The sequence below is a fragment of the Guillardia theta genome (genome assembly GCF_000315625.1).
Source record: "Guillardia theta CCMP2712 unplaced genomic scaffold GUITHscaffold_44, whole genome shotgun sequence".
Taxonomy (NCBI): Eukaryota; class Cryptophyceae; order Pyrenomonadales; family Geminigeraceae; genus Guillardia; species Guillardia theta.
This window is the reverse complement of record NW_005434630.1, coordinates 504398-526033: the sequence shown is the minus strand read 5'-3', so window position 1 is coordinate 526033 and position 21636 is coordinate 504398. Positions and strand designations below refer to the sequence as shown.

The window sequence follows — 21636 nt, the reverse complement described above, 5'->3', positions numbered from 1 at the left end:
AAGCTGAGGGTCACGGGCTCTTGTGCTCTTTGGAAGATGTAAAGTAGATCATTTCTTTCCTCCTCCCCTGCTGCCTCCTCCCTCCTCACATCGCCTTCGCTTCTGCTGCGTGCAACATGCACCTTCGCTCCTCCTCCTCCACCGCCTCCATCGCCTGCCGGATGCTCTGATTCTTCTGCTCCATCTCTGCACACAGCCTCGTCACCTCCTCCCTTCCTCCTTCGCCTCTCACCTCGCGCCTCCTCCTTCAGCAACTCGGCGATCCACGACGACATGAGCGGGTGCTCTTTCAGCACGTTCCCCTCGAAGTCCACGAACTTCATCCCGTTGTAGTAGAAGCCCTCGGGCAAGCTCTCCTCCCTGTGCTTCTCCTTCAGCTTCTCCCGCTCCTCCGCCCCCACCTCCTCCGCCTTCCGCGGCACCTGCAAGCTGCTCGTCAGCCCCCGCCCCCACCTCCTTCGTCACCACCAGCAGCCTGGGGACGCTCGAGCGACCGGCGAGGACGGAGGAAATGATGAGCTGGAGGTCTACGTGCTGTCCGCCAGCCTCTAGGCTCAGCTCAGCCCCAGCAGGCAGGGGGGTGATGACGAGGCTCCGACGCCTCAGCTTCATGATCTTGAGCTCAGCTGGTTTCCCTTCCTCCCCCGCAAACTTCGCGCAAATCTTGACGCACATGAGGTTCATGCTTTTTTGCTTGCTGGCAGCTGCTGCGAACGACTGGATGTTGTCTGAATAAGGCTGTCAGCGATGGGAGGGAGGGAGGGAGGGAGGGAGGGAGGGAGAGAGGGAGGGAGGGAGGGAGGGGGTGAGGGAAGAGGGGGGGAGGAGGAAAGCTAAAGCTGTGATGGGGAGGAAGGGCGAGGCATCGCTCACCGAGTTTGGTAGCGAAGAGAGGCCGCAAGGAGCGGACGAGCAGCTGCTTGGAGAGACAAAGTGAAGGAGGCAGCGGAAATCGAAACCTTTCGAACTTCTCAGGTGTCGAGCAGCTGGGCAAAGCCCCTCCCCTCCTCGCAAAACTCTCAGGGTACAACGAGGCGCGGATGCCGCGCATCTTGTCGCTGGCGAACGAGAGGTCGCCACCTCCTCCCAGCACAAGTTCGATGTCCGCCTGCTTCGTCAGCGAGCCAGCGATGGTGAGGAGCAAGCGGCTGTGGTGGTTGATGCCCTTGAGCATCCGCTGAACGAGGGTCATGTCCTCTGCCTGCTCCACGTTGACGAGGAGGATGCAGGAGACGATGCCGGCGAGGATCTGCTGCGAGCATGAAGGATGGACGGAGAGACTCTCGGAGCGAACAACAGAAGGAGCGTCGAGGACGCTGTGGATCTTCCTGAGCCTCACGGTCCTGCGGAGCTCCTCGTTGCCAGCAAGGAACTCAGCGATGGGGAGGACGGAGCTAAACGTGGATAGAACGAGCACGTGGACCTTGCCTGCAACACCAACGTGAACGACAGCAACGGCGAGAGGATGCGGCAGGTCACCTCGATGAGAGGACGCGTTGCTGAGGAGCACCTGCTGGAGGCCCTCGAGGTCTCCCCGGCTGCAGTTGGTCGAGGTGTACGTGATGAGGTTGTAGGCGGTGCGGTCCCCGGAGATGTCGATCATCTTCTCCACGAGCCTCTTCTTGTCGCAGCACGGTTGCCCGACAACCACGATGAGCTCCTGCTCGCCTACCTGATCCCTCTGCCTATCCGCTGCCTCCGGGAAGGCAGGGCACATAACGAGGGCTTCCTGCTCACGGTAGCAGCTGAGGAAGCTGTCTAACTCCTGTTTGCGAGCTGTGTGCTCGGCATCCAAGGTGACGTGGTTGGCTTCCTTGAACTGCTCGAGCTCTTCCTTCTCCACTACTCTCACTCTCACTCCATCCGCCTCCAAGCTCGACCTCCAGCTGGGACACACATCCCTTGCGAACTTCCTCCTGTCGGAAGCGCTGGAGGCGAGCACGAGGCGAGAGTTGCGGGGCGAGAGGGATACCTCGGTGATGCCATAGCGCTGCATTCCTTCCTTGACCTCGAACACCGCAAACGCGAGCTCGCAGTCGTCACGGGCGACGAAGTCAACGTTGAAGAGCTCGCAGGAGGAGACATCGTGCTTCAAGTCAAGGGCCAGAGAGCCCAGCTGGTGACTCGAGAAGATCAATCCTTTCTCCAGCACCCAGAGGTCACCGTACACCCTCGGCAGCTCCTTTATATGTGTGCACAGGCAAAACCCTTCGAGGGGGCTCTCGAGCAGCAGCGCTCCCATGGAGTTGTGCCGGTTCCTCTTGGAGGCCTGCAGGCGTGATAGAAGAGCATACATATACTCGGTGTCTTCTTCCTGCCCAGGTAGAATCCATCCCTGGTGACGTGGAATGGGAGCAGTCACGTTGAGGAATCTGGACTTGGACGGTTGGCTCGGATGCGAGGAGGAGGATCGCAGATCAAGGAAGGTGTCTCCGTAGCAGACCGCTCCTAGATCCGTCGGAGTCTGATCCAAGCTCTTCACGTGATACATGTTCACTCTCAGATACTTCATGTGAGGGGATCCCCGAACAGCCTCGACAGGGTTGCCGATGTTGTCGAACGCCAGGAGTTGAACATCCAGGTCCGATTCGAAATCATAGTTGCGGAACCAGTCGAGGTCCAGGGCTTTCAGGCTCTCGGTCGCATGTTTCTTTAGGTCGGCGACGCTTGACACGCTTCCCTCGCACCAAGACTTCATCAGCTTCTCGTGCACGTGGATCACAGCGCAGTAGGCCATCATGAGGTATCTCGCGTACGCTGACCTCCCAGCTCTTTCTAGTCTGTTGTCCTCCTGCTTGGTCTCATTGCCGTCCCAATCAAAAGTTCTCACCCTTGCCCCAGCACCCCCATTGCCTGTAGCATGTTACGATCAGCAACGCTTAGAAAGTCAGTTTTTCATCCACTCACTTAGAAAGTATGTTCGAGCTGTTCGCAACGGCCCGTTTGGCTCTGCAGCTTCGATGACAAAGTGAACTGCTGGTTTTTGATCTATTCCAGAGTTTTCCACCTAATGCATCGGGAATCATCAAGGGTTTGTGAAGTCGAAATCACAGATCGACACATGTCAGGGAAGGGTTGCAACCATCACCTTGATGCTTGCGATGGCATGCGAACTTTTCTCGTTCGTTCTCAACCCGAAGGTCGCACGTGGCTTCCAAGAGCTCTGCGCATGTTGATTGAAAGCCCTCAGGATTCCGTACTCGAAGTAACTGGCAAGCGGTTCCACGATCGCGTCCTCTGTCAACTACAAGGGAGTCAAGAAACTTGTGCACACGAAGCATCTCAGTCCTGTCACCTTCAGACGTTCATGTGCCGCAGTCTGGTTCAGGATGTTCGTACAAGTCTTCCAGTGAAACACCAGCATGTCAAGGTCTTGCCTGTTTGCAATCGTGAGCCCATGCAACGTATTTGAACAACCTGTACGTCAAACTGCCCTCCAGCGAGTGGGAGTCGACTTGTAAGTAGAGCTTCATGAGCTTGTCAGAGATGTCCTTGACAGGATGGTTCATAGTGAAAAAGCCTCGGTCTGCAGAGACAGTCAGAAAGTTCGTGATTCTTCGTCGACAACTTCTCACTCCCGAGCTCCTGGATCCCGAAGACTTGGATGAGAGGCCAGTGTTCTACAACTTGAGGTTGATCAGCCTCCAGCCCCTGTGACAGATTGCCATGCACAGGCTTCGACAGGTCCATCGAGACGGCTCGAAACTTGTCGGTGAAGTCGAGGAAAGTCATCACCTTCCTTTCCTCCGCGAGGTCCACGTCATCCTCCTCTCTGGGAGAGAGCGTCACGACTTCGAGCTGATGTATCTGAAAGCAGGCAGAGCACGTCAAGTCAGCGCTGATGCTCAACAGAACAGAGCAAGCGCGTCCCCGCACCGGTGCGCACAGGTCGTACAGCTTCCAAAAGGATTCGACGGAGCCTGTGTAGAGGTGTGTCCGAGACTTGCCAATGGCAAAGAAGCACTGCATCACAGATAAGTGGGAGGAAGAGGAGGAGATCAAGATCCACATCGTCAAAGGAGCTGTCACGCCTTGCATGCCAAACTTGCATCCCGGAACTTCCGAAGAACAAGTAATTCAGAGCAATGGTAGCCCCGAGGTTGTAGTTTCCATCAATGCCTTCACGCGCATCAGTCAGCACACCTCGGCATGAAGGTTCAGACCTGTAATGAAGAGAAGGCAGTCTTCGTCTTCGACCAGGCATTGCAGCGCCCGCAGTCTGTTGCGGAACTGCAATGAGTCGTACGGGAGTTCGGTCTTGTGCGGAGCGCTCCCAAAGGGGACTTGGGTCGCTGACATCTCAAGGATCTGCCTCTCCTAGGATCATTCAAAGTATCAGAGAGGATGAGAAACTCATTCTTCGGGCTCAAAGTGGCAGCAACAGAGTTGCAGAATGCGAGCATACAACCCAGCGCGCTACAGTACCCAGATCAAAGCAAACAATCAAAGTCAAGACGGAGCACCAAAACGACTCAATGGCGCAAGGAAGCTTGTGATACGATCTTGTTCTCTTCATCCACGATCTCCTCAACCTCCTCCTCCACCGCCACCTCCTCTTCCCCCGTCTCGGCCATAGCCTCTCACCAGTCGCTTCTGCCGCCATTCCGGGGAATCTGTTTGCCTGCTCGGATCGCCGGGTGTCACTCAGTGAAGCCCGCCGTCGGGCCGGGCCCGGGCTTCCGAGTGCGGCCCCCGGCCCGGTCGGTGACTCGGAGAGTCCGATCAGTGTCAAGGCCCGGCCGGGGGCCGGCCCCATAGCCTCTGAGGGGCCCGGGATGGCTCGGAAGTTGCAAGTCAGTCGATCATCACCCTGAGTCACAGACTGGCACGGCCCGGATGCGGCCCGGGCGTGACTCGGCAACTGAGGCGGGTCAGGCAGGCCCAACTTTCACCAAGCCTCTAACAAGTACGATGAGTTTCATGTCCGACCGTCAGGTGGCACTGCCCGGCTGTCGGAAATTCCCGGGGCCCGGAACCTTGTGCCGGGCCCGGTCGGATCGCCTGCCACCGCGGCCCGGGCGCCCGGCCGACGCAAAAAGTCACTCTCCTTTAGCTTACCTACTTTTGTTTCTATTTTAGCTTACCTACTTTACAACACAGAAACCGTTATACTTTCTTTGTACCACCTATCTATTTCCTACAAAGGACCCACCCTTGGAGCAAATACCGTTATAGAATAATATCTTTCAGTTTACTAAAGACACAAGCTTCACCCACTCAATCAGTACCCCTACCTGCTATTGGAAGTAAAACTCCACACCCTACCCCCAAATTTGTAAAACCATCTAAAGTACCCCCTTTTTTGAAATCAAAGCAATACTTCAAGGTACGGGTTATGTGTGTAACTTTTGTACCCCAAGGGTCCTTTTTGTCCTCGTTATCGCACCCCCACCCCCACAAGTAAACCCCCACCCGATTATTTTCATAGGGGTGCTCCTGCCCTACCGCTTGATGCTGGCAGCTCGAAAGGAAATTTAGGCGTCTTGCTGCTCCTGCTCCTGCTCCTGCTCCTGCTCCTGCTCCTGCTCCTGCTCCTGCTCCTGCTCCTGCTTCTATCCTTACTTACCACCCACATCACTTCTTTCTTCCTTGCTGCTCTGAACCTCTTCTCCTTGCCGCATTGCCACTCGTTCTTTCCGCTTCTTAGCCTTGCCCACCGTCGTGCCACTCAATGTGGTAAAGGCCATGCTCCATCGTCCTATCTCCGCGTTGGTAGCCGTCCAGACATAAATATGGTTCCGTCATAGCTCTTCGAACCGGACACCACAATGAGTTAAAGGAGACGATCGTTCGAAGTGTAGGGCAGGTATTCTTCGTAACCTTCTGGAGTTGCCGCAGCTCCCCGTCGATCCTGGATTGAGGAGGTATGCGTGCACTCTTGAGAATAGGCGCCATATTGCGCCGAAAGGTGGGAACAGTGAAACGGAAATCAAAGAAGCCTCTGTCTGGAAAACTACAAGACCTAACGGACGCTCAGTTGTTGGATAGTCACACCGTATGGCTGGAAGGAGCGCTTCGCAAACGTGGTTTCTATCCAACCAGCGCCTTTCTGCTGAGGAATATTTGTCTAACCTCTGAGTACATTTCGTATGGGAACACGGATGGTGGCTGCGTGCTGGACAGAATCTACTTTGGAGATGTTTGTGGCATCGTTTTTTGCGGAATGGAGGATGAAGAATTTGATGCCATCTTCTCGATGGACCCGGAGTATGAAGTAGAGAGGCTTAAGGCAAAGGAACTGCTGGGCACTCTGCAGGATCTGCAGTTTTCCATATGCACCAGTCTGAAGGGGTATCATCGGGGGCGGCAGTTCGTTTTTGAGACGAGCTCGTACGAAGAGTTGGATGTGTGGGTTTCTAGCATCGCGCGCATCATGAGGCATTATGATCGTTCAAGTTTTGTTCCGATGACAAGACTGCAGACCTATCGGAGGTATGTGAGATGGTTATACCTGGGAGACCGAACTCAGATTGTAATCGCCACGATGATCTCACTCAACTTTGTTGTAAATATCATGGACAGTCAATTGCAAGATGAGCATCTTGCCGGTCTGAGGTACATCCTCAACTTCATAGATTCATCTTTCACTGGGCTTTTCTTGTTGGAGCTCATCACCAACATGTTTTCTACTCTTGTCAATGAATTCATACGGGATGCTTGGAACTGGTTTGACACCACCGTTGTGCTTATCTCCGTCGTCGCAAACTTCAGTCCCAACGTCCCTGGGATCTCGGTGCTGATGTAGCTTCCTGTGTTGCAACCATCTGACTTTTGTGATCAAGGTGCTGCGACTGCTGAGGACTTTCAGGGTCTTCCGACTGTTCAAGAGGGTCCCGTCGCTCCGCCAGATCTTGATTGCTCTGAACCTCTCTATCCCGCCGATGATGAACGCCTTTGCCCTTGTCTGTCTTGTCACATGCATCTATTCGATCATGGCTGTTTCTTTCTTCAGCTCCAGCTGGCCTGAGTACTTTGGTGACTTCTTCACGACCATGTTCACCATGTTTCAGATCCTTACGGGAGATAATTGGGCCTACATCTCTCGACAGCTCTTCATACTCACCGGGAACGGGCCCGGCGTTGCAGTTTCTTTGTCAGCTACCAGCTTCTGGTCTCCTTTGTTCTAGTCAATGTTGTGATTGCGGTGCTCCTGGATGAATTCGCTCGAGCGGCGACCAAGTCGACTTCACTTCAGATGGAGCGGCACAAGGTCAAGGAGAAAGCTCCGGTTCACGACCGCTGTCCTCTCACAATCATAGCGAAAGACTTGTGCACGTATCATGATGTGGACGACCTGGAAAAGCGCATCACGTTCCTCTTCATTCGAATCGTTCGGGCAGCCGACCTGACCGGAGGGGAGAACACTAGGCTGAATCATACGAACCTGTATCATGGCTTCTTGAACCTGGGGTGAGGTTTGCCCTGATGTGTTTCGAGTGAAATTAAGCGTTTATCAGCTGTATACCTCCAATCATGTTTCATCGGCCTCACTGGGAGAAGTACGTCGAGGAAAAGAAGCTCTGCGATGCGCATGGATACATGGGTACGAAGCACAAGAAGTCAGGGCCTTTGATGAATCTGTACATCTGTACACACGTGTTTGCGTGTATGCATGCACATCTACGTCTAGAGACAGAGAGACACAGAGGGATAGATATAAGAAAGCATGCATGAAGAATTTTCCGACGCACTTATCCAAGTGTTTTCGCAGGTATCCAGGAGTTCATGGTCATGATCAAACAGGCGCTGAGGCGCTTTCAGCTGCGAGAGCTCTCGAGCGTGATGCAGGCAGACGTGAGGAACTTGTCTTGTCTTTCTGCGCGCGTCTGATCAAATCTCGAAAGAAACTGGACGGGCGTTGGAACAAGAAGAGGATTGTCACTGCCCTCATGACCATCAAGGGGATCCTGGCGGAGGAGGCGCAAATGAATCGAGACTTCGCTCCCGTGCTGCTGGTGATGGCTGCGCATCCCACGCATTCTGGCTGGTTGAAGTCCGATGCAGGAAAATTTCAACACGTCCAACGAACCTCCCTTGCTGGACAAGGGGGTGCTGGAGAAAGACTGTTTCACCGCTTTCCCTCTTAGTAGAGAAATCCAACGTGAGTTCTTATTGAACTGCGCTTGAAGGTCCACTCGAGAATCTTCCCTCCCTCATCCGCCCACAGGCACTTGTCAATGACATGGACGACCTGCACGGTCGCTTGTCCGGCTTCGAGAAGGAGATCCTTGGAGCTGACCAGTGCACGCCTCGGCCGAAGAAGCTTGTGATGGTACTGTGCTACCTTCTCCTTCCCTTTCCCTCTGATCAAATCCGACAGACCCCTCGGGCCGCGGCCCCTGAGGTGATGCTCACCAACGGCCGGGGGAAGGGAGTCGACTCCAACACGTCCAATCTCTCCAAGGTCTCGGAAGCGATCTCGGGCCCTTTCGGCTTCGACCCTCTGCCCTCCGCCATCAAAGTCAATCTTCCTTTCTCTCCTTTCAACTTCTCCACCCCTCCTCCGAGGAAGAGCCTCGACGGCGCTCTCACAACCAGAAGCACAAGGTTGCCGACGGCGAGGAACCTGTGAGTGTGGGAAGCAGGAGGTTGGAGGCTGACGTGTCCCATTGGCAGGCAAGAGGAAGGCTGGGGCTTCATCGCGTCACAGGGCCGGGGGCTATTCGGCAGCAAGCCAACAGAGGCGAAGAGGATAGGGGAGGTTGGCGCGGGGATTCTGGGCACTTTTGAGAACATCGGGAGAGGAATTTTCCCTTTCATCCCACGATCGAACAACAATGGTCACCCTCTCCCTCCTTTTCTCTTTCCTCCCTCGTCGTCCACTGCCTCGTTCTCGCTGCCTCCTTGATGCTTTCTTTCTCTTTCTTCCTTCCTCGCTGCTTGGCTCCAACTCACTTCGACCCTTCAGGTCCCGTGGAGATATCGACGCGTCCAGTAGGGCGAGGGGTGCTCAAGAAGCAGGGCACGTTGTAGAATCGGGTATTGTATTGAACTCATGTCAAGAATCGGGTATTGTATTGAACTCATGTCAAGTCTTCCCTGCCTCCCCTCGGCTGCTGCTCGTCAGCTCGCCCGATGCCTTCAACTCTTCCAAGACAGCCGCAAGCCCCTCACGGTAGCTCGGATAAGCAAGCTCGACGCCTGCTGGGGGTCAGCTCCAAGACTTTTCCTCCCCAGCACGATACCGAGCTCTCTCTTGATCCTCGGTTGCTGACCTTCTTGCTGCCTCTCCGCGCCCTCCTCCCCTTCTTGCCCACATCGGTGACTGCTGCTGCTGCTGCTGCGTCGGGAACCTCGACTCCCTCCTGCTCCAGCAGATGCCTGACAAAGTTGTATACCTGTGCTGGAATCAGGAAGGGAAGGGGCGGTATGATAATGATGATGTGGACGAGGAGGAGGACGAGAAGGAGAGCAGCAGGAGCGGGAAGATGCAAGTGTCTTCATGTACGGTACCTCACTGCGGGAGCATGGGTAGTCGTCAGCCACGTTGAATACTCGAGCTTGGGAGTTTGACTCCATCGAGACGCGGAGGACGCTGCAGATGTCTTCAACATGGATGCGAGACACGAGCTTGTCCTCGTCCTCCCTCGCGGCCCGGCCACTCCTGCGCTCCCTCAAGATCAGGGAGGAGGAGGAGGAGGAGGAGGAGGAGGAGGAGCGAGGAAGATGAGGAGGAAGGGAAGAGGGAGGCAGAATGAGGAGGGGAAGGGGGAAGGAGGAGGAGCAAGGAGAGGGATGAGAGGGAAGAGGAGGAGGGAGGAAGAAGAGGAGGGAGGGCCATGGAGGACCTGACGGAATCGATGGCTGATCGTCCTGTCCCATAGATCCCAGCGAGCCGGAAGACGTTTCCTCCTCCTCCCGTGCAGGCTCGCCACCTCTCCTCCGCCTCCCTCGCCCTCAGTCAAGGTCGCATGCTCCAAGGTTGACGTACCTGCAGCCACTGGGCCGCCCGATCCTCCTGCCCCACCCTCGTCGCGCTCTCCTCGTCCACCCACTCGCCCTCGTGGTCGCCGTAGACGCCACAGGTAGACAAGAAGCCGACCCACGAGCTGCGGAGGCTCCTCAGCGTCTCGCAGTGCTCCACTAGCACAGGGTCCCCGTTCGAGCTGGGGGGGATCGTGGAGAGGACGTGGGTTGCTTCCCGCAGCCTCCCCTGCCCCTCCTCGCACAGCGCTAGAGGCTCTTCCCCCCCCGAGAAGAGGAAGGTCCGGATCCCAAGGCTGCTCAGCCTCTCTGCCTCTCTGCCGGACCGCGAGGTCCCGCTGACTTGACATCCCCAGCGCTGCTGGAGATGCTTGGCGAGGGCCTGGCCCACGTATCCGAGACCGAAGATGAAGACTCGGCTGTCCTCCATGGCACCTCCGAGCTGCATGTTGAGGCAGCGGGAGGATGAAGTCGAGGATGCCAGCGACCCCGACCCTCTCGTCATGCCAACTCCCTGCATCAGGCCGAACGCCATGGCGTGTTGTCGGCTCTCTCCCGCAATCATGCCGCTCACCATCATCATCATGGCGCACATCAACCTCCCCATCTCTCTCTCCTTCTCTCTCTTCCTACCTCACTTACATTCACTTCCTCACCGCTCCCTCCCTCAGTCTGTTTTTTCTTTTTCCACCGCCTTTGCGCCCCTCCCTTCCCCCCCTCCCTCCCCCCCCTCCCCCCCGCTCTCCCGCCCCCCCCTCTCCCCCGCTGCTTCCCCCGCCGCTCCTGGAGCACATGAAGCAAGCAGCGGTCCAGTAGAACATGCTCAAGCACGTCACCTCCGCCGCCCTCCTCCTCCTCACCGTCTCCTGCAGCTCTCGCCATGAGCCGCTTGCGGGTGCAGGGGTACCGCGATCGCTGCCCTGCCTCTGTCGGCTGAGAGGAGGAGACGCGGACATGAAGGAGAAGGGCAGGGAAGAGCAGGACATGAGGTCGCTGAGGAGCAAGTACATGCAGCGACCCAAGGTGTGGATCCCCCGGCGATCCTCTCAGTCACAAGAGCAGGGCATGGTCGAGCCCGACAGGTCCTCTGGCTGCTCAAGCGCTTGCGAGCTGACCTTGACGCCTCCTGCTTGTTCTTTCCAGGGTGACCGACGCTGCTGCTGATGCTCAGCTCATCTCCAATATGGGCGGCAGGGCGAGTGCGAGGGAGAGGCCCCCCCCTCAAGACAGCAAACTTGCGCAGCGGTCGGTGTTCCTGGGCAACACAGGAGACTTACAAGGTCAGGCTAGTTGGCTGATCGCGCTGCTGATGCTGTTGGATAGAATGGGAGCTATGGGTGAACATCGAACGGCTCTGCGGCGAGATTGATGGTGATAAGTCAACAGCATGCGAGGAGGACGATAAGGAGGACGAGGACGAGGAGGAGGAGGAGGAGGTGGTGGTGGTGGTGCTGGTGGAGGAGGAGGAGGAGGTTGGGAAACTCAATTGACGTTGCAGACCTGGTGGTGATCCGCGACCAAGTGACCGATGAGCCGAAGGGATACGCGTTTGTCATGTTTGCGAGCAGCGCGCAGGCGATGAAGGTGAGGGTTCGGTCGCTCGCTGCCACGCTCACCGGCCGCTGCAGTGCATCAGCCATGGGCCCATGCGCATCAGGGAGCAGATCGTCTTCTCCAAGATGGCGGATCGAGAGTTTTCTAAGGTGAGGAACACGCAGACGGGCAAGACAAACAAGGTCTTCCTCGGGGGAACAAGACAGGTCAACCCTCCTCCTGCTGTCTCCGTCTCCCCTTCTGACTCCCCGTGCTCGCAGCTCATCGCGTCGGAATTGCTTCCCGTCCTCAGAAGATTCGGGGAGGTCGAGGAGGAGGAGGAGGAGGAGGAGGAGGAGAAAGACGACGAGGAAGAGGGGAGATGACGCGGCGTGAGCTGAGACGTTTCAGGTTGTGTCGTGCGACGTTATCAAGAGGCAAGACAACATCCTTTACAGCGCCGGGTTCGCCTTCGTGACTTACGCGACGTGAGGCAAGAAGGCTGAGGTGATCTTTCTGACCCCCTCCATCAGCCCACAAGAAGCTCGACGTATCGTGAACCGAGGATTCATCGTCGTCAAGAAAGTCCGCATCGAAGTCAGGTGTTCTCGACACTGTCCGGCTACCGTTGCCTCAAACCCCAGCTGTCCTTGTATGCCTGATCGTGTTCAATCTCGCCTGTCCCTCTTCTCTTCTTCCGCCTTTCTTCTCACCTCCTCCATGCAGATATGCTGCAGAGGAATCGAAGAACCTGGTGTCGAACAAGGTGAGCTTGCTTGTCCGCTGCTGGAGCTGACCACCAGTGCCGGCAGGTTACCCTGGCCGAAGTCAATCAGCTTATCAGGGACCTCGTCTACGAGATCGAGAGGGTCAGCGAGTTCGCTCCGGGAGGATACCTCAACGCGACAGCGGGGGATTCTCTTCCTCCCGACGATGATGCCTCCATTTCTTGCAAGGAGAACCAGGTGCGGACTCGAGATATCTTGCCCTTGCCCTTGCCCTTGCCCTTGCCCTTGCCCTTGCCCTTGCCCTTGCCCTTGCCCTTGCCCTTGCCCTTGCCCTTGCCCTTGCCCTTGCCCTTGCCCTTGCCCTTGCCCTTGCCCTTGCCCTTGCCCTTGCTCTTGCTCTCTCTCACCTTCCTTATGAATTGTCATAAGATCCCGCTGGACGAAGACGGACGAAGTATCGCGACACTCCAGGAGTACCTCAAGGATGCGAAGTCGCTCTATACACAGGCGAGAAGGAGGGGGAGGACGACAGGGAGGGGACAAAATAGCAGCGGCATGGGGGGGTGCCAGTGGGTGTGAGGCTGGAGAAAGAGCGCGAGGAAGAGGGAAGAAGCAAGAGCAAGGCAGGAGGAGGAGGTGGCAGAAGGGGCTGAGTGCTGTCTCAGGTTTTCGACTGTTTGTGCGAGCGGGCTCGACAGGCTTCTATCAACGGAGAGTTGGACCTGCTTAAGAGCGTCGTCGCCAAGGGTGCTGACGTCTGCGCTCCTCCAAGAGCCCGTGCTCAGCTCCCCCCCAACCTTCCTCTCCCCCCCGACATCTCCTACGACCCGTACGCTCCTCGTTGCCTCTTCTTCGCCTCCTCTCGAGGTAGCCCCTTGCTCCCTTTCTCCCTCGACATGACAAGCCGGCCAGGGCATGCGGAGATCTGCCGCTTCCTCCTCTCCGTCAACAGCAGCGACGTAGACGCGGTGAGCATGATGAGACCGATGACGAGGTAATGAAGATGGTGAAGGTATCGAGTGGAGGAGAGCTGCATCCTCATTGCTTCTACCTCGTCAACTACACTCCCCTCAAGGTCTCCTCGTCCTCCTCCTCGTTTTCATCCTCCTCCACTTCCTCTTTCCCCTACTCTCCGACCCGTATCAGCTCGCAACGGCTCCTCCCTTTGCTGCTTCCTTCTCCTTCCCTCCGTCTCCCCCCCCCCCCGCTTCTCGCTTCTGTAACTGCTCTTGCTGTAGGCGGCGGCTGAGAATGGGCATGCGGAAGTTGTCAGCCTCCTTCTGGCAAGAATCGACTCTTGCTCTGCTCCTGCCCCCGCACTCTCTCCCTCGTTGAGTGTGGCCTGCAGGAGCATGGTGCAAACGTAAACTTTGTAGATCGCAAGGGATGGCACATCCTCCACTGGGCAGCGAGCAACAATCACGTCGATGTACGAGAAGGAGGAGGAGGAGGAAGGGGAGGAGGATCCGGGGGGGCGGGGGGGAAGGGAGGGAGAGGGAGGGGGAGAGAGCGAGCTCAGAGTTCTCAGGTCGTGCGGCTGCTCTGCAGGGCAGGGGCGGAAGTGGACGCACAGAACGAAGAAGGCAGGTAGAGATGAGACACGGATAAAAGTGACACAAGGGCAGGAAACTCTCCCCTCTACCTCGCTGTGAAGGCCAAGGCGTGGGAGGCAGTGCGGGTGGGAAGACTTCTAATGAGACTTTATCCTGCTCTCCCCTCCTTCACTCTCGTCGGCAGGTCCTGATCGAGGAGTTCGGAGCCGATCCGAACCTCAAGAATCGGAAGGGCAAGACAGCAGCCAAGGCGATCTTACGAGCCAGAGAATCCGGCAGGCCGGAATGAAGTGAATCCTCGAGCCTCCCAAGGTCCCAACACTCGCTTCTCTCCTTGCTGCTCGCCTTGTCCCCCTCCTCGAGGGCCTCTGACAATCTGCTCAGCTTGCCCCACCACCACGACCACCACCACCTCCTCCTCCTCCTCCTCCTCCTCCGCCACCACCACCACCTTCTCCTCCTCCTCCTCGGCCTCCTCACCTATAAGCCTCGAGATGTTTCGGGAGTATCCCCCGGGCCCGGAAGAGCTCGACGACCTCCACCTGATGGCATAGAACAGCAACCGCACATCTGCAGCTTAACGGTCAGGGGGGGGCAGGAGAAGGAGCAGCAGTTGTCGTACGAGTTTGGATTGAAGCATGGAATCCCCTTTAGAAACTCCATCCCCGGCTCCCGCCAAGGCTTCACAGTCCGACTGAAATTCGCCCCCGCATCAAGCAGCGCCGCTGCAACCTTGACGTTTCCCAAGCCAGCTGCAAGGTGCCTGCAAGGTATGAGGAGAGCTGAAACAACGAAGACAACGAGGACGAGGACAAGGACGAGGACGAGGACGAGGGCGTACAAGGGATCGTAGCTGTGGAGGTTGCGAACATTGACAGGGACCTCCTGCCATGAGGCTCAGTGGAAGCATGACGCGAAGTCGGAGGATAGGTAGACCTTTGCTGTCAGCATCCTCACCACCTCAGCGTCGTCTTTCATTGCAGCGTAGTGGAGGGGAGTCTCCATTCTGCAGAGGAGGATAAGCGAAGAGAAGAGGAGGAGGGATGAACTAAGAGGGGGGAGAGAGGACAGAGCACCGAGGGTCGCGGAATGTTGCGTTGGCTCCGTGCTGCGAGCAATCACACGGGGGAGGAACAGAAGACTGTCAAACCTCGAGGAGGATGCGGCACATCTCTCGCCTACCCAGCGAGCACGCGAGCTGCAGCGGGCTCATGCCCAACTGCTGAGGAAGATCCTGGCAGGAGGAGAGTGTGTGTGAACTAGAAGGAAGAGGGGCAGAGAGCGATACCTCGTTCTGATAGCAAGAGTTCACGTCCGCTCCCAGCTCAATGGCGGATAAGAATTGCTTCAGGTTTCCTGCAACACGCGGCTGACGGAAGGCAGGAGCAGGAGGAGGGAGAGGCAAGGGATGGGCGAGCAGGGAGGGGGAGATGGTGGCAGCAAAAGATACCGAACTCGATGGCGTCGAAAAGCCTTAGCCTCTGCTTCGTCTTCTCGTCCCTGCCGACACTTGAGCCGTCCAACATCGCTGGAGATTCGAATGGCATTCGCTCACTTGACCTCGTCGAACTCCCCCGTCTCCTCCCCCTTCCTCTTGCGGTCTATCCAGTCGTTCACCACCCTCCGGCACGTTAGTGGCACGAGAGCAAGGGAGGAGTCTTACTCGCAGTGCTTGGTGAGAACCCCGCCGAGCTCGATCAGCTGTGTCTTCTGTTGCAGCAATCAGCACTGTCCTGGTCGAGCTCAGGGGCTGACCGTCAGGTTCATCAGGTGAAACTGCGGCCTCGTCTCCATCAGGCTGTCGAGCGTGATCCCCGCGTCACTCAGCGTCTTCTCCTGACGTAGAGACATGTTCCTCTGCAGGTAGGCGAGGTCTTCCATCATGCTCTTCTTTCTCTTCTTTCCAAACTTCTTCTCGTCGGGAAGCTTCTTGGGATCGATCAGACCTTCTCTCTTCTCCCTCAGCTCCTTCTCCCAGTCAACCTCCTTCTCCTTCCTCTTGCTCTTCTTGCGATGCTTCCGCATTTCCGCGGCCAACTCTCGCTGCTCATAGTAGTAAGGGCTCTTGGGGCTTCGTTCCTTGAGCCCTGACAGGATTCCTGTGATAGGCTCTCTTATCCTCCTCCGTTTCCCTCCTCTGAGTCTCAGAGCCGTTTGCACCGATATGCTCCAGCCTGTCTTTTCCTTTGAGGGTCGTTGTGTTGCAAGAACACTCCAGTCACTTGCCGCGAGCAAGACAGCCGCCATCAGCATTGCCATAGCACGGACGTGTTTCTTCTTGCCTACCTGCTTCATTTCATATCCTTGAATTCGCCGTCTGTCGAAAAGCAGAGCAAACCTGTTATCCATAAGTGAATCCTTGATATTAATGTTGCACTGGGATCGATTCGATCACAGTTTCCGACCTCCTGTTTCATCTGCATTCTTCAACCTCTTTGATCGTGTTGTCCTTTCCCACCTCCTCTCAACAACAAATCAGCTCATGGATACAAACTTTCCATCTCAACTCTTTTCTCCTTCTCTTCCTTTCTCCCTTCCCTCTCTCTGCCTCTTTGTCCCTTCTCCTCGTATTCCTCCTTCAGCATTTTCGCCTATGGTCTTATTTCAAACTCCATTAGCTAAATACCTTTCACGCGCAGGTGAAGGAGGGGGATGAGTTTCCCAGGATCGATGAGGGGATGTGGGAGGATGTGGTCACTTGTCTCAGTCTATTTTGGGAATGTCGTCGAACGCCTTGTTTGAGGGTGGGGTGGTATTCAGATGTTCATGGTGGGGTTCTGACTGGAAGTTTTCCATGTTTTGTCATATTGAGTGGGGTGGGGTAATTGGATAACCCCATATTTCTCGAAATGAATTTAGCATAAATACAAGGTAGGTACCTTCAACAGTAGCGGTGCATCAAGGTCACAGAGATTTCTGGGGGTAGGGTTAAACTGATCTCAAGAATAGGAGGTGGGGTGGTGGAAGTGCTTTATAATCGAGGGCAAGCAGGCCTGAAGTAACAAACCAGAAGGTGAAGACGATGATGATGATGATGATGAGGATTATGATGATGAGGATGATGATGAGGATGATTAGGATGATGATGAGGAGGAGGAGGAGGAGGAGGAGGAGGAGGAGGAGGAGGAGGAGGAGGAGGAGGAAAACAAGGAGAGACGAGAGAGAAGCGACAATGAAGTATGATATAATACAGAAAGAAGTTGTATGGTGTGAGAGATTAATGATTGGGATGAACACAAGTAGTTTGTAGATGACAAGCGGGATATTTGATGAAAGACCTTCTTATTCTTGAACGAGCATGATAATGCATAGTGTGAGATGCCGGATAATGATGTTTCCCATGGTTTCCGTAAGGAAAACACTACAGAAACATGTTCCCTCATGATCGATGTCCATCGCAAAATGTATTTGTGCTTCTTTGCTGGTCTTTTGAGAATGATTCTCATTCTGTTGAAGTATTGACAATCTATCCAGATGTTCCAGACTTTGTGGATGTGGCGCCAGGAGTACCAGCACCATGAGCAGCTCCCCCTCGCCTTCAACGGCACTTGGCCATCATGGAACTCTGACCTCGACAACCGCCCGTGAGTTTTCTAATTCTTTCCTCGCCACTTTTTTTGCTGACAGATTGTGTTTCCCAGATGGTAAGAAGTTTGGGATAGGGATTCGCAGATGTAATAAAGTCCTTTAAACTTCCTTGGCTGTCATGTGCGGTTGTCTTGGAGGGCTTTGTTGATATCTACCAGATCTTGAATAACCATCTTAAGACTTGCGATCTCCGCCTCGCACTCCTGTACCTGCGCAAACTCTCAGTTTGACATCACAACACACGACGACGACCTGAATGTGAATGTGCTCTCTGAAGGAAACAAACCCTTGGACTTGCTCCTCGTCGCGTTCTCTCCTCTCTTCGTTACACCATATGTCAAGATGAAATGAGCAGTATTCTTCTTCTCACCTGTAATCACGTCTTCGCTGCCTGCTGGGTTCTCCCGCTGCTGCCAGCTTTCCTGCGATCGAAGGATTGAAGGGTCCACGGCCGACCGGAGCACCTTGACAGCACAAGTAACCCCTGCTCGCTCTAACCAAACAGACTCACCGTCACTCTTGTCCACACCCTCGACAGTCGGAGCAGGAGCTCTGCATCTTGTTCAGACAGCTCGTAGGTAGAGCTGTAGCTGATCAGCATCACGATGTCGTCCCAGAGCTGCGCGAAGGCTAGCTTCAGGCTCTCGAGTCGCCGGGAGAAGAAAGGCACACCTGCTGCACTCTCTCTCTCAATTCCTCGGGCACTGGCGTTGACTGCTTCTCCGATGGAACAGGCTTTTCCCTCCTTTCTTCCCGCTCCCTTGTGTTCTCTCCCCTGCTCCTCGAACCCCACTCATCGAGGTATCTGTGCAGTGAAAGTGAGCGCAGAGACGATGCTGAAGGGGATGGGGAGGTGAGGGTCAGACTTGAGCAGCGACGAAGGCTTCCTTGATTGAAAGAAGACGTCCTCCAATTTCGAGGCCTTTGCGATCCAATCCTCCATGCTGCGCAAGAAGAATCAGCCGAGCAGCAGTCGCAATCATCTGGATACGACTGCAGCCACCGACCTATAAGACATGTTCCTCCCCAGCTCGGAGCAGTTTTTGTCAAGTTCAGCAAGCAGCTTTCTGCGATAGTAACTCTCGTGTCAACCTTGAGCCAGCAGCCTGACAAAGCTACTTCTCTTCTTTGGAGAGCGTCTCCTCATCGGCATTCTGCAAGCCAAGTCTCTGGAGATTCTGACAACACCAAGTCAGGACACTGGTTGATCGCTCAAAGCAGCTGCGCGTGACAAGATCGAACTTAGACCTGCTGGGCCTCACTAGCTCCTCCAGCACGTTTTCGCCTCAGTTTCAGGCGGGCCGAACGGATCTCATGGATTCTGTTCCATTTCTCCCGTCGCTCTCGCTCTCCACGAAGTGAGATCTAACGACAAACTCCATCAAAGAGAAAAGATGCAGGCAGGACATCGAGGTCCGCACACACCTTCATCGCCTCTTGCACCAGATTCTCCATGTACACCTTCACTGACTGCTGCAGCCTTGCTTCTTCTTCTTGCTCCGCGATTCTCTTCAACCGCAGGTCTTCGAGTCTTCGACGATCCGATGCCGCATCGAGCAGAGCGTCGTTCCTTCTCCACAACATCTCCTGCATAAAATACGCCAGTCACAAACGAAGTCGTGGAAGCGTCGAGCACAGACTTCTTCTGATCTTGCGATGGTTTCGATGACGTGACCTTCCTCAAAGTTGGATCTACTTGCAGCCTCCTCCTCGTGCAGACTTCTACATCTCTCCTGAAATTCGATCAGCTTCGCCTCTGCCTGCAGAGCTTTCCGAAGGGTTCGCCTGCGCTCTGACTCCCGCACATGGTGCAACCAAGCCTTGTCTTGGCAAGCCATCTCCTGTGCTGCAACGTGCTGTTCTCTCCGTCCCTCGGACTGAATCTCCTCATTGAGAGCTTCCTCTGCTTCTGCGTTCAAACGATGGCCATAGGAATCCTGGAAGCATTGGTTGAAGTAGTGTACTTCGATTCGTGGGTCTCTTCTACAGCAAGACAGCGTCTCTTGCAGTACCTGATCCTCAGCACTCTCTGATCTCACTTGTTGCCCGAGTCTCTCTGCATGCTCGAGCGTCTTGATCTCGATCTCGCTGATCTCCCATGCTGCAGTTGCGCTGTCGAGCCGAGCCGAACGGGCAAAATCAAGGTTGCGAAGGACCTTCTCGACCGGACCTCGCAGCTCAGCCTCCACCTCCTCTCTTCTCCTTGCTTCCATCTCTTCCATCCTTCTCTCCATAACGTCGTCGTCGTCGTCGTCGTCGTCGTCTCCTGCCACAATCAGAGCTTTTCCGCATGTTCTCGCCATTTGACAACCCGGGCGGCACTCAATGTTTTACTATCCTTTTTTACTCAAAGTTAAGTAAAGATCAGTACGAGGACCACTCCCCGGGCCCGGCCGGGCGGCCCCCGCGCCATGCCGCAGCGATGTCGCTGTGGCCGCCGCCGAAGGAATGATGAGACGGGTCAAGCCTCCTCGACTCTCCTGATTGTCCTCGTACTGATTTTTCACTTCACTTTGAGTAAACTTGGAAGTGATGACTCAGTGAGACGCATACCGGAATGGCCACTACGGTGAGTCCGATTATGATCCGGCCCGGTGTCCGGTCCGATGATGATGGCGAGTCACGCCGGGCCGCCGGGGCCGCGCCCGGGCCGGCCCGGCCCCCGGCCCGACCCGACCGTCACGTCCGATCGGACCGTCACGGATCATTGTGCGTACGGTCCGACCTGCGGCATGGTGACCCCGGGCGCAGGGGAATGGCCCGGGGCGGCCCCGGTCCGATCCGATCACTGTCGTGCACGGTGGGAAGGAATGCGGCCAAAACATCGATACAGAGAGGAGCCGGGCCGGAGATCCGGTTGAAACATTTTATCATTTACATCGTAATGCTTCTGTCCAGCAACATCAAGTCGCTTGTCGAAGCTCGGCGTTTCACAAAGTTGTCGCGTGCTGTACCAGCAGCAGCCTTCGCCTCCTTCGCCTTCTCAGACGCCAATCTGGCCTTCTCCTCCCAACCGCGAAAATTTCTGGAAGAATCACCAGAGTTGGGGGGGTCGAAATGATCTGATTGCTCTGGTTCACTGGAGTCGCTGGTATTTCCTTGTTGTGCATTCGCATTAGAATCGGAAGCTTCATTGCTCTCCTTCGGGTTGGTGAAGAACGAGAACAGCCCTGTAAGTCCGTCTTGGATGCTGTTGCTTCTCGACATCCCTTCGCTCTTTGGAGAGTTCGTGTTGGTCCAATCCAGCGCTGTGCCAATGAGCCCGGCCGTAAATCTCTCAAGAGGAGAGGATACATCATGGTTCTGCTGAGACTTGTAGCCTCCCGTGAGACCTCTCCCCGTATCCTCACGGTTGGTTGAATGACTCTGAGTGCGCTCAATGATTCCTGCCATGGGTGATCTTGACATGTTCAGAGAGCCTCTCTTGCTGTTGAAGCTTCCTCCCATCTTGCTGTTGAAGCTTCCTCCCATAGAGTTCAGCTTGTTGCGCAACTTCTGCCTCCTAGCCAGAGTCTCATCGTTGTTAACTAGTTCGCTAGTTTTATCTACAGACATGCTTCGCCTCAGCCTCGAGCGAGGCTTGGTTTCTGTTTCATCCTCAACCTCCTCAGGCGCCTGCGATTTTGCCATCCACTCCTCGACTTTCTGCAAGGCCTCTCTTTCTTCTCTTGACAACATTTCGACTGACCACTACCTTTCCTGAAGAGGCGAGTTTGATCAAAACAAGAATGCAAGCAGCAAGGACACTACTAGATATTCGTCAGAAGTTTCTTGATGGCAATAGCGTCTGTGGACTGTGTGGAAGGTTCGAACCAAAGTATTCAGGACAAACAACTTCTGTCCGGTCGCTGTCTTGTTCACTTCAAGCAATATGGCAAGAGATGGAAGGATCAGGTGGCGCGGGGCTCGGATGGGATGTGCTTGGGTTGTCTCGTAAGTTGAGCATGGTAGGGTGGGTAGTGGCGGATCGTCAAGAACAGGTGGGTTGGTATCCTTTGATAGGTAGGGTAGTATTTGAGTGTGAGCTATATGCTTGTTCAAATATGCTGGTGGGATCAGATAATTCAATACAGTATCACTTGAAAGAAATAGTATCTATACCCCACTCCTCTCAAAGACCTCAACAAAGACAAGTGGGTGAATATACTACCCCGGCGATTGTTCAAACTGTATTTTTTTTGGACCAGAGGGGTGGCTGTGTGATGAAACATGAAATGGGGGTGGGGTGGAAAGAACGCGAGTCATGGTTGATTTTTGCAGATGGACCTATTGGAGGGGGTGGGGTAGGAAAGCCATCCGTGGGGGACCGG

The 21636-nt window shown here is 55.3% G+C and overlaps 7 protein-coding genes across 7 annotated transcripts; 2 read left to right on the top strand and 5 right to left on the bottom strand.

Annotated features, from left to right (window-relative positions):
• Positions 1–85: 85 nt before the first annotated feature.
• GUITHDRAFT_110315 (hypothetical protein) lies at positions 86–4299 on the bottom strand (the record flags this gene model as incomplete). The annotated part of the gene is made up of 13 exons (XM_005830788.1): positions 86–186; positions 233–422; positions 466–728; positions 874–1428; positions 1480–2853; positions 2908–3007; positions 3089–3244; positions 3296–3377; positions 3418–3526; positions 3576–3807; positions 3877–3920; positions 3973–4119; positions 4164–4299. 13 exons carry the CDS (start codon positions 4297–4299, stop codon positions 86–88), a joined length of 3489 nt encoding a protein of 1162 aa, XP_005830845.1.
• A 1567-nt stretch (positions 4300–5866) lies between these two features.
• GUITHDRAFT_140288 (hypothetical protein) lies at positions 5867–8973 on the top strand (the record flags this gene model as incomplete). The annotated part of the gene is made up of 11 exons (XM_005830787.1): positions 5867–6733; positions 6783–7085; positions 7106–7410; positions 7458–7543; positions 7712–7794; positions 7845–7955; positions 8005–8049; positions 8168–8272; positions 8321–8568; positions 8617–8780; positions 8909–8973. The coding sequence occupies 11 exons, from the start codon at positions 5867–5869 to the stop codon at positions 8971–8973; spliced, it is 2382 nt and encodes a 793-aa protein (XP_005830844.1).
• Positions 8974–9081: 108 nt separating this feature from the next.
• GUITHDRAFT_140287 (hypothetical protein) lies at positions 9082–10459 on the bottom strand (the record flags this gene model as incomplete). Its single annotated transcript, XM_005830786.1, has 5 exons — positions 9082–9141; positions 9216–9338; positions 9454–9604; positions 9789–9886; positions 9932–10459. The coding sequence occupies 5 exons, from the start codon at positions 10457–10459 to the stop codon at positions 9082–9084; spliced, it is 960 nt and encodes a 319-aa protein (XP_005830843.1).
• Positions 10460–10932: 473 nt separating this feature from the next.
• On the top strand, positions 10933–14027 carry GUITHDRAFT_110312 (hypothetical protein; the record flags this gene model as incomplete). Its single annotated transcript, XM_005830785.1, has 17 exons — positions 10933–11006; positions 11068–11204; positions 11248–11295; positions 11423–11508; positions 11553–11684; positions 11739–11783; positions 11869–11945; positions 11991–12059; positions 12184–12223; positions 12270–12422; positions 12851–13052; positions 13098–13153; positions 13198–13260; positions 13424–13548; positions 13714–13772; positions 13811–13863; positions 13923–14027. The coding sequence occupies 17 exons, from the start codon at positions 10933–10935 to the stop codon at positions 14025–14027; spliced, it is 1524 nt and encodes a 507-aa protein (XP_005830842.1).
• A 187-nt stretch (positions 14028–14214) lies between these two features.
• Positions 14215–16033, bottom strand: GUITHDRAFT_140285 (hypothetical protein; the record flags this gene model as incomplete). The annotated part of the gene is made up of 10 exons (XM_005830784.1): positions 14215–14308; positions 14361–14623; positions 14675–14744; positions 14815–14846; positions 14889–14972; positions 15027–15094; positions 15189–15238; positions 15294–15359; positions 15402–15448; positions 15494–16033. The coding sequence occupies 10 exons, from the start codon at positions 16031–16033 to the stop codon at positions 14215–14217; spliced, it is 1314 nt and encodes a 437-aa protein (XP_005830841.1).
• Positions 16034–17442: 1409 nt separating this feature from the next.
• Positions 17443–19629, bottom strand: GUITHDRAFT_110310 (hypothetical protein; the record flags this gene model as incomplete). Its single annotated transcript, XM_005830783.1, has 11 exons — positions 17443–17535; positions 17579–17646; positions 17697–17790; positions 17838–17945; positions 17999–18131; positions 18193–18270; positions 18334–18393; positions 18446–18504; positions 18575–18691; positions 18752–18913; positions 18967–19629. 11 exons carry the CDS (start codon positions 19627–19629, stop codon positions 17443–17445), a joined length of 1635 nt encoding a protein of 544 aa, XP_005830840.1.
• Positions 19630–20200: 571 nt separating this feature from the next.
• On the bottom strand, positions 20201–21004 carry GUITHDRAFT_110309 (hypothetical protein; the record flags this gene model as incomplete). The annotated part of the gene is made up of 1 exon (XM_005830782.1): positions 20201–21004. The coding sequence occupies one exon, from the start codon at positions 21002–21004 to the stop codon at positions 20201–20203; it is 804 nt and encodes a 267-aa protein (XP_005830839.1).
• Positions 21005–21636: the final 632 nt, after the last annotated feature.